A 14,169-nucleotide genomic window follows, 5' to 3' on the forward strand; every position below is an offset into this window, starting at 1 on the left:
GTTTAAGGATTGAGACACCCCCTCCGCTCTCTGGTCTTCCTGTGTCTCGGGGGTCCTCCTTTTTAAAAGCATTTTTGTTTGTTGATTAGAAACTAGTATGAAATATATTATTGCTCCCTGGTATAATGTGTTTTTACTGTGGCGCTGGGCCTTTGTGACTGTCTAATATCCAGACCATGGTGGATGGAAATTGTTGACTGCCTGCTACAAGTATACAGTGTTGGTTTCCTCTGTGTATTATCATCATCATCACCATTTATTTATATAGCGCCACTAATTCCGCAGCGCTGTACAGAAAACTCACTCACATCAGTCCCTGCCCCATTGGAGCTTACAGTCTAAATTCCCTAACACACACACACACACACACACACACACACACACACACACACACACACACACAGAGACTAGGGTCAATTTTGATAGCAGCCACTTAACCTACTAGTATGCTTTTGGAGTGTGGGAGGAAACCAGAGCACCCGGAGGAAACCCACGCAAACACGGCCCATGTATTATTCTCACTATAACGTTTCTGTTCTCGTTTCTCTGTACACATTCAACTTGTTTGTTGTGTATTCTGAACTTCTTCAATAAAAAGCTTTGATGTAAAAAAAAAAGAGTGGCTGAGGATAGTGGTCTCTCCATCATTCCTACTCCTTCCATCTTAAGCTATTTGTTTCCTCTGTGTTGCGAGTTCAAGGATTCCAAGGCCAAGATCAATTCATGCACTGTTCTGAAGCATGCCGACCACGTTGAAGTCCTGGATTTGGCCTCCCATGTTTATGGGACGTATAGGGTTAATGACTTACAATAGCCATATAATGGGTAATTCACTTTGATGATCTCCTAAATAACTTTAGAACCTTGGTGAGTAAACTATAAAATATATGATCCATAGTAAGTTTACTGATGTTTATTGTGTACAGAATAAAACCCTCCACCGCAATTTTTACAAACTCCTGAAATATTTTGCGTATATGTTTGTGGGTGTTATTCATATATCTGTATCTATGAAAGTTTATGTACTCTGTGTGTTTGTTTGTTTGTTTTAAAAAGGACTAAAGTAAAACATTTCACTGCTAATGTGGCAGCACGGTGACTCAGTGGTTAGCACTTCTGCCTCACAGGGGTTATGATTTCAATTCCCTTATCTGTATGGAGTGTGTATGTTCTCCCCGTGTTTGCGTGGGTTTCCTCCGGGTGCTCCGGTTTCCTCCCACACTTAAAAAACATACTAGTAGGTTAATTGGCTGCTTTCAAAATTAACACTGTTTGTGTGTGTGTGTGTGTATGTTAGGGAATTTAGACTGTAAGCTCCAATGGGGCAGGGAATGATGTGAGCAGTGGTGGATCCAGGGGGGGGGGGGGCACAAGTCCTTTAAATTTAGATCCAAGATGCCGATCAAAACGGGTGGAGGAGGTGGGGCCAATCACGTGTGGTGGGCGGGGTTTCCCGGGGCCAGCCAATCAGAATAACAGAGAGGGGCGTGATTATGCAAAATCGCCCCCTCTAAAAATTACATCTAGGTCCGCCCCTGGATGTGAGTGACAAATATTTTCTGTACAACGCTGCAGAATTAGTGGCGCTATATAAATAAATGATGATGATGAATTTGCAAATTTTTGAGATGGAGTGGGTATAATCATATATAATTATAACATTTGGAGAATCTATGCCCAAGTAGCATGCCCACTTTTGAAGCACAAAGCCTTGCTTTCTGTAAATATAATATAAGAATACACACTGCCTTTCAAACTCCGAATCGATTGTTTTGTTTTCCAGGCTGGCGGGACAGCAGGCATGTGCGTGGACCTTATATTATTTCCCCTCGACACCTTTAAAACCAGACTGCAAAGCCCTCAGGGATTTTCCAAAGCCGGCGGATTCCGTGGCATCTACGCTGGCGTTCCTTCCACGGCTATCGGATCGTTTCCAAATGGTAAAACCATCTCAACTTAGTTTCTTTTCTTAAAGGACAGCTAGGAAAATAAATATATGTTGGTGTATGAAGCTAGAAGGTTTGTGCGGTTTCCTCTCTCACGTCATTTAGCAAGTGGCCAAAATATTACAAACAAGTTCTGTATCTTTATCATATCCAACCAATCTAGAAAGTCTTGCTTTATGAATATTGATCTTGAAATACCTCTATACCGTCCCTGGTTTCTAAACTGTTCTCATCAGTATTTGGTTCAGTCCACAAAGTGTCTGTCTCCATTGTGTGTCAGAACCAAGTATTTTTTCCCAGGGGTTGAAGGAGACACTATGCTAGTAAGAATTGTATTAAAAGAATAAAACATTCATGCGAGGATATTCCTTAATTGCGTATATATGTCAGCGCTATTTGAGGTATGTTCGCTCAATAGTTCACTGGCTTTAACACATATTCATATCCAGTAGTGAGTTTGTTCTTTAATAACTAGACAAATCATTTTAATATGCTTTTATGGAGATGAGACTGTTTTTATTACTATACTATGTATGTATTTATTTGTTCCATTGTCTCTTCGTAGCTGCTGCCTTTTTTGTGACTTATGAATCTGTGAAATGTTTGCTTCACTCAGGCTCCTCCCCCTACTGGTCACCTCTAACTCACATGGCTGCTGCCTCTATGGGGGAAGTGGTAAGTACATTATGAAACGTGATCTGTATTTACTATGTACAGTACGGTCATTGTTCTACAGGTGTTTTAGAACACAGGGAATTTCTGTCCAGGAAACTGCGCATTCTAAAGGGCGTATACACTCAGTCGTGAATGGGGAAGTGCATTCCACTGTCATAAGGCTGCATGCGACAAGACTGATTGACCATACCTTCAGTTTAGAAAGCCATGGTTTCCTGGTTCCAAAATGATGACTTCACACAGGAAAACAGCTAAGCAACAAGGCTTCAAGCACATGCAAAGTTGAACGCAACCATTATCATCAACTATTTATAAAGCGCTGTAGAGAGAACTCACTCACATCAGTACCTGCCCCATAGGAGCTTACAGTTTAAATTCTCTAACATACACACACACAGACTGCATGAGACTAAAGTCAATTTAATAGCAGCCAGTTAACCTACCAGTATGTTTTTGGAGTGTGGGAGGAAACCGGAGCACCCGGAGGAAACCCACGTGAAAGCGGTAATCACATACAAACTCCACACAGATAAGGCTATGGTCGGAAATCAAACTCATGACCTTAGTGTTGTGAGGCAGAGGTGCTAACCACTAAGCCACAGTGCAACACCCCCTTATTGTACTCTGCTGGTCTTAGAATGCCTCTAAACTCCCCATCACGCCTCTTTAGGTGCAAGTGTGGATGCGTGCAACTCTGCCTAAGTGTAGGTACTTGAGTGTTTTTTATTGTTGTGGCCATGCACAGAGTGTAATCACGCAATTTACACTACACAAATAGCTGTACATTCAAACATTGCATCAGTTCCATGGCATTTAAATAGTGTTTCAGCATTTGTTAAATTCTCAGTATGACGAGATGTAGGAGACATAACGTAGATTTCTGTGAATCATTGGTTTGCTTTCGTTGTTTTCCTGCTGCCCATAAACACTGCTTGCATAATTTTAAAAGCAGGTAATATGTGACACCATCTTTATCTCTGAGTCGGGGTTCTATATAGAGAATAGAAAGCTGATGTTGTTAGTGGAGCATTAATTTATATTGGTAACTGAAAGAAATCGAGATGGAACATTGATATGATAATGTTATTCAAGTAGCTAGTGTATTGACAAAAACAACAGTAAAACAACAACACATAAAAGATGCTCTGTTCAGACTTAATAATATAAAGTTTGAAGGGGTATTTAACTGGGTTCTGAGCACCTTACTTATTCAGTGTTCATCTCTTGTTCGCCTGGGATGTTCTCCGTTTTGAAGTTGGGGGGGGGGGGGGGATAGAGCAAGCTGGATTCATTCGCCATGAGCACAGGAGCTCAGAGTATTTCAGGAGATGAATCTGCTGATACAGTGACCTGTCCGCTCAGGGCTGCATGTGACAGCAGGTCATGATCAGTCATGATGTGAGGCGGGGAATTAGAGGTAAGCCAGAAGCCACAGACTGAGAGTTGGATGGTGGAACAGCAGGGTCTCCCTACAGCACAGAGTGAGTTTTGTGAGGCTGCTGTCAAATTGATGCAGAAGACTGAGGTATCAAATACACCGCTATATTAAACGAAGGTCATACATTTAACTTGTCAAGTTCCAAGTTATTGGACTCGCACATGATCCTGTAATCGGGTGAAGCAGGATTTATTGCAGCACTTATTTCTCACGGTTTAGAGAGATCGGGTTCATTCTGCTTTAATTGAGATACATGGGTGTAGCTCTAAGTTGCTGTGATGAGTGTATTGGGGCGTATATAGGACAAGACTGTGAAGACATCCAGCTCGGAGCTGGTAGAAAAATAAAGTTCTTTTACAAAATGGAAAAGTCCCTCTAAACGTCCAGGAGCATCCCTAAAAATTCTTCACCTCCATAATCCTGCTCCGTTAAACTTGGCACAGTGGTGGCTCTGCTCCGTACTTCACGTGAGCCGCCGTCACTCCACCCAGGTCCTCCCCACTACCTGTGCACACTTCTGCTCTTCCACATTCCTCGTCATCTTCTTCCACCAAACGTTGCACTTTGGTAGAAATCCAGGATGACTTTCAGAAATTGAGGTGCACAGGGATTGAGGGATTAAAGCGGATTTTGTAATGCGCACTGAACGTCTCACTGTTGTAAATGACCTCCAGTGTTTGCCATAGTGATCCCTCGATTGCTATTTTGACAAGTCCTGATGCTGCATCACCTTCTCAGTGAATACCAGTCAAGTAAATGCAGCACAGATGAATATAGTATCGCCCGTGAATATACACCCATCGGGTGACACCTCATCATACCTCAGCTGATAAATCAATGTGGGCAGCACGGTGGCTCAGTGGTTAGCACTTCTGCCTCACAGTACTGGGATCATGAGTTCGATTCCCGACCATGGCCTTATCTGTGTGGAGTGTGTATGTTCTCCCCGTGTTTGCGTGGGTTTCCTCCCACACTCCAAAAACATACTGGTAGGCTAATTGGCTGCTATCAAAAACTTCATCCACTAGCCTCGCCACCCCTCCCCCTCCCTGTGTGTATTCAGTTTTCAACATGATGACAATAGGTGCTCGGGCCCTAATCAAACAAACCTAAAAAGAATGCAAAGTTTCTCTTTGCTGAATGACTTTTGTGCATATGGTTACTGAGTAATTCTGGGAAAATAAACCTTGTTTATCATGGGAGTATATTATATCCATCTACCTATGTCCGATCTCCGGGGGTAAAAGCCATTTTCATTCTAATCTACATCCCATCTGTCCTGTATAAACGGCAAATTGCATCGGAATAAAAAGTGAAGCTTTTTATGATGTGATTTCCACATACATACGAGTCTGTGCTGAAAATACAAATTATTGTACTAAACAGCTTCTAGAGTCCTGTAAATAAATATGTCATAGATATGATGTTTGGAATTGGATGCAGAAATTGCTGTGGCACAGTTATGTCTGGGAGAGACATGATCTATGTTATTTCTGTAACTGTAATGTACAGGAAGCTGATTGTCCCATCTAGGGCAGGTAACATTACATTTAGATTACAGAGAAATGAGATTCTCTCTCTCTGTTGAATCTGCCCCATCACTATTCACCCTCCAGGAGAACGTGGAAATGTTTTTAGTAACCGCATGCCTGCTTTGTCCTGTTTACCCCTACGATTTTCTTTTAATAATTGTCATATTTTCTCTCGGTACTAATTGAAGTGTGTTTGTTCTTTGTGTTTGTAAATACAAGTCCTATTTTCAGGGGCTACACAAGTAGACTTTGATTGCTCGAAGAGGCCGCAGATTACACTTGTAGTTAAGTGATAACTACCAACGTCAACCTAAAATGTATTTCTCAGCTAACATTGGGCCCCCTCCCCAAAGTAGCAGAACTGCGGGGGTCCAATACAAGGGTCCCTTGCAGTTCAGGAGAACTTGCCTCTCCCAGTGGTGAAAAGGCCTCTGCACGGGAGAATTCATATTGTTCATGTTACCAAGAGAGTCGATAAGAAACAGTTACAGTACTGAGGATGAGTGCTATGGACTGTGGTCCCTGGACTTCCACAGTTCTGCTCGTTGTGGGGGTGAGAGGGAAGTTGGCCTTTAAGCTGTGAAGCTCCAATTATGATTGGTCTCAGTTCCTCTGTATGTACTGTAGTCCATATTGTGAGATTGGAGAACTAATACTTGGGGGCATATTTATTAATGGCTGCAGATGCCCCCCCACCCTCATTAACGATCATCCCTTATCGCAATAGTAAGGGATAATATTTCACAGTCCTTTATTAAAAAATCATCCCAGGACGGCACATCTGATAGGCTGTCCCAGCGATGACTTTACTTGCCTCTCCGCTCTGGCATCTGACCCTGCACATGCGGGACCTTAGGTGACGTGGGCAAAAACCCGTTTTGTGATAGTTATCAGAGGGGAGAGCAAGAAAGCGGGAGGGATCTGATGATCCTTCTACCGCAATGCTCTCCCATAGGGTAGAACGGCTAACGCCATCTTCATCTAAATGGGTCCAAACTGCAATCCCCATTGAAAATTATGGGGACTGTGGGACTGTGCGAAACTCTGCCTAATGCAGGAGGAGATACCATAGGTAGCTCCTGGGTTAGGCTTTTGTTAGATACAGGTGATAGTACCTAATATCATAAATAGGTTTAATAAATACGCTCAATGTGTGCAGATCATACACTGATTAAAAATCCTAGTTTGCTTTGTATTTTGTTGTCGGAATAACCCAAACTGGTTCTGTTCAATGGGGCCACAAATTAACCTGCTCAGGGCCACTTTATTCTTCCATTCTAACTATTTTTTTTTCCTGAAATCAGCAGTTATATTGTCATTGCTATTATATTGTGTTGGTTTTATAACACGTTTGCTCAGACAAGCTGAATTCAAAGATCAAAATTTGTTTGACCAAAAATCTCTAGCATAAAAAAAAAAAGCAGGACTCCACACTTCACTGGTCATGTCCCTATTTTTAAATCCATTGCTATATATTCATCATCATCATCATTTATTTATATTGATCATTTCTATTACGTTAGAGGATGCAGGCAATTTACTTAAGGGTTCTAGAACTATAGTGTCTGTGTGCTCTGTACCTCCTCTACTTGCCGTTTCAGAGTGATGAAAGATAGAGGAGCCCCCCACCCACATATTTTATTAACGTTTACGTTCAGCAAAGGATTTATTTAAACCCTTGAGTCATTTCTTTCATGGTATTTCGCTATGTAATACAGACTTTGCTATGCTTTAATGATCAATAGTTAGTCTACTTGCTCTTTAATTCAATAGATCTATAACACACACTGTTTAAAGAGAAACTCCACCTGCAGAGAACTCTATTGTCTAGGGTGATTTGTTTATTTATTTGCCTATGTTTACGCTAACTGTTCTGTGTATAGGCTACAATAGTATCTACACTTCAGGTCTGTTGTGTCTAAGGGCCCCCGAAAATGAACACTTGAGCCTGCAATGGTCGTGCTACATTTTTTTTTCGGCACAGTAAAAATACTTTTTATAATTTTTAAGTAGTATTTGTATCCAAAGAGGAGTTTGTCATCTGTAATTCAGGTGAATGGTAGTTTGGCATAGGATGCTTAGAACTATTTAAGCAGGGGGGCATTGACTTTACTTTTTTCAGTATAAGTGAGTGTGAAATGCTGCAGAACTCCGGCGCTTGTCTGGAGAGCTTCCAGTTTGTAAACGTGTTTTTTTTTTTAATTGTTTTTTTTTAAAAAAATGTAAGAAGATTTCTCAGGCATAGAAATCTTCACGAGACTAATTCTGAAGGGTACTTGTGATGTGTAGATGCTTGTACAGGCGTTGTTGCAATCATTCTGTGCTTGGATAATGGAATTCACTGAAATTGGAATTCCTCTTTAATTTCTATTTTCTTAACAATGAAACCATAATCAATCCAGTCGGTGATACCTGCAGTTTACTAGAGTCGGGCAATAGGATATTTTGTTATGCAGAACTGTACAATTTACTGTAACAAACCACCGCAGAGCGATTTTTGAAGCTACCGCCTTTATATATATATATATATTATTTTTTTTTCTGGTTAAAACAAACTGCTGAAATCATATGCACTCCCTCCGTTCAGGGCCTGATTAAAAACGTTAATTACTAATCAATAAAAGTATAATTGCCAACCCCTGCCTTATGTTCGCAATTTCAGATACTGTAGAATGGATGGGAGAGGGCTTGATATGAAGTGAGGGCATAGAGCTTTGTTTATGCCGTCAGTAGTGGCTGGATTGCTGCGCTAAATCTCTGGGTCCCTACATCAATTACGCTACAGCTCCGTTCCTTCCCTGCCAGCAGAAAATGGATAAATAACTGTGGGAAAAGGCAAAATTTGTTATTTGATAAGAAGTGCTGCAGACCGTATCTGTCATAACACAGAGGACGGAGCAGCATGAAATTGCTCTTTTATAAGAAGACCCTCAAGTGAATGTGGATTTGATTGTTTCGTATCGAGGAAAACTGATCTGCAGGCATAACGGGTCCTAAGATCGCTATGTTATTGTTGTGAGAGGTAGCAGGGAACATACCGCACTTCGGCAGGTTCAATTTGATTCGCGCTGACGTTTCTTCCAGTGGAAGCAAAACCAAAAATGCTTGTTTTAAAATTCTGTCTATTCATATGTGTCAATCTGGGCGGTTTGTATTGACTTACATTGGCGCCCAAATATCTGCTTCCGCTGACGGCGGTGCTGCCGTGATTATCTGTCCTAGTGGTGCTATTTTTACGGCAGTGGAAAATTGTGTGTTGGTGGAAATGGTTTTCCTCTGATATGTGTCTATTTTGTAAATGTGTAAAATCTATAGTAAAACTATATTAAAACCAGTTGGGTAAAAGATTTTACTAAGGTGTCCTGTCCCCCAGCTGTAATTCAAAACCAGCAAATGAGATAATCAACTTTTAAATGGTGACGGGCGAGCCAATCACATGCTGAATTCCCTTTTGGGTACTGTTGGTTACCATCTTCTCCCGCACAGTTCACTCATTGTCCTTCCTTCCTGGTTCACTTCCTTCCCATCAAACCGCTCATTCAGTGCATCAACCTCTGGCACATCTTCCCGTCCTCTCCCAGTATCTTTTGGGGACCTGCCCAGCCCTCTAATCTCTGCCCTCTGCTTCTCTTACTGCGCACTTCTTCACTTAGGGAACTAATTTGCTCATTCTGCCTCCAATACCACCTCTATGTTGGCAACACCCAAATCTTCCTCTAGTCCACTGACCTCTCACTTTCTGTACTATCCCGTATAACCAACTGTCTTTCTGCTATCTCCCGGCGATTTCTAAAGCTCAACTTCTTCTTCCTCTGAGTCACCACCTCATTCATATCTCCCTCACTGTCAATAACGCCACAATTTCATCAGTTTCCCAAGCCCGCTGCCTCGGTGTCACACTTGACTCTGACCTCTGCTTTATTCCTCACATTCAGACTCTCTCCCAGTCCTGCCGACACCACCTTAAAAACATTGTCAAAATACGGCCTTTTCTTGCCCAACATGCTACCAAAACTTTTATCCATTCTCTCATCATCTCCCGTCTTGACTACAGCAACCTCCTGCTATCTGGTATTCCTGACACCCAGATATCCACACTTCAATCCATCCTAAATGCTGCTGCAATACTGATCTTCCTCTTTCACCTCTCAACATCTGCTGCACTATTTTGCAAATCCCTACACTGGCTCCCTGTGTCCTCCAGAATCCTATTCAAATTACTCACCCTTACCGATAAAGTCCTCAGCACCACCACCCCTGCATATATCTCCAATCTCTCCTGCCCTCTTAGATCTACCTCTGACCTGCGCCTTGTCTCGTCTCTGGTAACCACCTCTCACTCCTGCCTACAGAACTTCTCCCGTGCTGCTCCCCACTTATGGAATTCCCTACCATATTCAATCGGACTTTCCCACAACCTTCAAATGTTTAGATACTCTCTGAAAAACCATCTCTTTTTTTTAGAGATGACCTTATCTCTGATAACACTGTTCACACTAATGCACCCTCACAACTATCCCAAACCCTACTCTGAGCCACACTCGCTCCTCTTGTTTCAGCTGTGCCCTCTCCCCTTTAGAAGTAAGCTCTCTAATGAGCAGGGTCCTCCACACCCTTTGTATTCATGTCTACATTTATTTGTCTACCTTATATGTACTGTGTTTCCCACTCTCCGGTGCTGCAGATAGACAACTTGCAAATCAAGAATAATAATAAAAAAAACTTTTGCTACAGTTCCCGTCAGCGGTTACTGCGCACAATAAGGTGTGTGAGAGAGGAGCAGGAAAGTGGAAATAATGCAGAGGCTGGAAATTGCTTGTAAATAAAGATGAATGGAGACAGATATCCACTGATCCTGCCAACAAATTCATCACAGAATTAAAGCTTGAAATCTGCAAATTAGGAGCTGTCAGCCATCATCCACCCACACAAGACCACTCGCTGTCATCGGCCGTGGAAGCTGGAAGAACCGGGCAGCCTTGTGCATTAAATACTGTTGGCTAATTGATAGTTTTGCTAAGTAGTTAAAGTTTTGCCAAATAATTAGAAAGTTTCAGTATTTAGGTATTAATAATATTTTGTATCCATTTCACGAACAAGTGATTTTATAGAATTTATATACCGAAGCTTAAAGGAATCTTCTACTATTGGTTTTAAACAATGCTCTCTAAGCCTTCATCTGCGCCCCCCAACTCCTACCTGCTTTTATTGTCAGAATTCTTTGTTATAGCTTATTACAGTGCCGGCTGATGTGTTATTACAGATAGGTGCCTCTTTCGTTAATTTAATGTATTGTTTTAACTTATTACTGACATTAATGGTTACGGCCCTTTTGAAGGTTAGAGGGCTTGTTTATATCATTAGAGTTGATTTGTTGCTGTGCTTTTTGCCCTTGGATGCGGTGCAGAGCTGCTCCCTTGATACAGCAGTATCCAATGCAGAGCAGAGATGTGTAGTATCCAAAGACTATAGCTTAAATCTTTCAAAGCATATAAAGACATTGCTGAGAAGTTAGTAAATGTTACAGTAGTATATGCCGAAGCTAATGAATTAATGTTGTCTGAAAGTGGACGACCCTTTTAAGCTGCACTGATAATAACATGTTATACGACAACTTAAGTCTGCGAGGTCTCCAGTTTGTCATTTCCTCCCTCCTGGGTTGTTGTTGGGGGGGTTTTTGTCACTGAACATTGTTAAAGGATGGTAAACCTAAAATAAAGGTTATATAAAATGCTACTAACAACACTACAAATGTTACTGTGTGCAAATCAGGAGATTATTCAGATCAGTGGCCCATTAATTCAGTATGTCTGTAATTTAGGTTCTAATTGCACACAAAGGGCAGATTCATCAAGGAATGCAAAGTCAATGCGTTTTGTTTTGTTGTAATCTGGCGGAATTTGCAAACACGTTCACCCATATCCAAGTACAAGCGGATCTGAAGAAGCGTTTCTAGTGTAATATGGGTATTATTACGCTCTGTATATACGGCACTTGTCGTATGTAGACAGATGCAACACACTATATATACATATGCATTATGCGTAGCCTGCAAAGTCCCATCGGAAAGCACTGAAAAAATAAATCCATGAACACCTGTTAAGAATATAATCGTTAATAAAAATACATTAAAAAAAGTAGGTTTTTCATTTATTTTTTTTTCCATGAAATACATTTATTAGGATGTTATTAATGCCTACAGTACATAAAATGCATTTTTACAGTTGTTGTTAATTGCAAACACATGTTCTAGCTGCATACACAGCCGTCATAACTATCACTCTGCACTTACACCTGTCTTGTAGATGGTGCAAGTGATTTACGTAAAAATCAGATCCCCGAAAGATGCAAAGAGCTTATATTGGACGGATGTCCGTGTGCTCAGCCTTGGCACGCCCCTACTGTGCATTGACTACGTGCATAGCCCCTTCCCTCCCCGTTCCGTCCATGAAATCAGAGGCTGTCGGGAGTGTCCTTTGCGTTCTAAGATGAATTGTATACACTTGGATTGACGGCGTATAGTCCATTTCTAAGGATGCACAGAGCAGTTTTACGCAAAGAACGCAGTGGGACTGTGCAGGGCTTAGGTACACAGCCGTACGCTACGGAAATACAAATAAAAATTAAACTAACTTGTAATCAAAGGCTAAATTCATCTCATCTCTATTGACGTCATTCAGTGTTATATCTAGGTATCTCCAGGTAACATGGAGGCCACAAACAAACAAACCAAAAATCCCAAGGCTCATATCTGGCTTACAGGCTGCCGGTTGTACAGGGCGAAATGAAGGTATATATTTAATGAGCGTGACTGAATGAGATTGAGCCCCTTGTTTGGCTTTTGGCTCGTTGTAATGATTGGTGCTGCCTGAAAGTCTTTAAAACCACTTCACTGGTGCCAGCAACAAAATACAATATATGGACTTACAAGTTTTGGGTCAAATTCTAGTTTTGTTAATAATGTTCGTAAAACAATAAAGTAATATTATAAGACAGTTTTTTAAAATATCCACTAGATGGCAGTCTTAAATCATAAGTGTAAGAAATGTCATTTTCCTCCCAGAGTTTCATGATCTTTTATCTTTTTGCCTTTTTAGACAGAATATCTTTATCACAGAGCAGTGTACAGTGGTACCGGACAGCAGATCTTATCACAGAGCAGTGTACAGTGGTACCGGACAGCAGATCTTATCACAGAGCAGTGTACAGTGGTACCGGACAGCAGATCTTATCACAGAGCAGTGTACAGTGGTACCGGACAGCAGATCTTATCACAGAGCAGTGTACAGTGGTACCGGACAGCAGATCTTATCACAGAGCAGTGTACAGTGGTACCGGACAGCAGATCTGATCACAGAGCAGTGTACAGTGGTACAGGACAGCAGATCTTATCACAGAGCAGTGTACAGTGGTACCGGACAGCAGATCTTATCACAGAGCAGTGTACAGTGGTACCGGACAGCAGATCTTATCACAGCAGTATGTAATGGCACAGGATGACATATGATAAGCAGTCACTAATGTTACCGGACATTAGACTACCATTACATAAATACAATTGGTGCCACGATGTACTAGAGAGCGTCAGCACTGTGGTAGTTATGTGTCCAGCACTGAACGCATTATGCTTATGTATCTGGAATGAGGCGCCTCCTTCGTGCCCCAAGTGAGAGATGCCTAGGTGCAGCCAGGCCCTGCAGCTCTAATAATCCTCAGTACAAATGCAGATGGGCAGAAGAAATGGGAGGAAGTCCAGGAAACTGAGGGGATAACGTTGGGGAATGAGCGAGGAGTCTAAGCTGGGATCTTACTGTAGGTCAGTGGTGGAGATGAGAATCTGTTGAACTGCAGTTTCTCTATAACCACTTGAAAGAAACAGATGTCCTTCCCTTAGATTTGGACACACAGATCACATTTTTGAGGGAAAGGAAACAGTCATTAGTGTCCACTGAGGGCCCCGAGCAGCTTGAGATACAAATGTTCTCTATCCCTGCTGTAAAACAGAGTACGAGGGAGGAACGATCACGGGTGATGGAAATGTGCCCACGAGTGTGTGTGTAAAATATGTATCTCTCTTCCTCTATCTATGTCATAGCTGTCTTTCTCTATCTCGTCTATCTCATCTGCCATATCTGTCTGTCTATCTAAGCTCATCTCTCTCTCATCCATCTATGTCTGATCTCTGTCTCATAGCTATGTCATATCTATTTATCTATCAGTTGTATAAACTGTGGGCCTGATTCATTAAGGATCTTAACTTAAGAAACTTCTTATTTCAGTCTCCTGGACAAAACCATGTTACAATGCAAGGGGTGCAAACTAGTATTCTGGTTTGCACATAAGTTAAATACTGACTGTTTTTTCATGTAGCACACAAATATCAACTTTTAAATTTCAGTGTACAAATAAGCTATCAAGTATTTGTGTGCTACATGAAAAAACAGTCAGTACTTAACTTATGTGCAAAACAGAAACTTATGTGTCAGTCCAGGAGACTGACTTAAGACGTTTCTTAAGTTAAGATCCTTAATGAATCAGGCCCCTTATCTGTATTGTTCCTTCATGTCCCTTATATTCT

General features: G+C 41.5%; 1 protein-coding gene across 2 annotated transcripts in view; it reads left to right on the forward strand.

The window, feature by feature from the left end:
• The window catches only part of SLC25A26 (solute carrier family 25 member 26), a 122,257-nt gene that overhangs the window by 15,236 nt on the left and 92,852 nt on the right, over positions 1 to 14,169 (forward strand). The window contains exons 2-4 of one of the 2 annotated variants that reach the window (XM_075183401.1): positions 1,784 to 1,940; positions 2,512 to 2,621; positions 12,689 to 13,091. In XM_075183401.1, the coding sequence (XP_075039502.1) occupies positions 1,784 to 1,940; positions 2,512 to 2,621; positions 12,689 to 13,078 (657 nt within the window). In that variant the 3' untranslated portion in view covers positions 13,079 to 13,091. Of the gene's footprint in view, positions 1 to 1,783; positions 1,941 to 2,511; positions 2,622 to 12,688; positions 13,092 to 14,169 lie in introns of those variants that run through there. The other variant, XM_075183400.1, reaches the window with a different exon arrangement.

This window comes from Mixophyes fleayi, chromosome 8 (genome assembly GCF_038048845.1).
Source record: "Mixophyes fleayi isolate aMixFle1 chromosome 8, aMixFle1.hap1, whole genome shotgun sequence".
NCBI classification, from domain to species: domain Eukaryota; kingdom Metazoa; phylum Chordata; class Amphibia; order Anura; family Limnodynastidae; genus Mixophyes; species Mixophyes fleayi.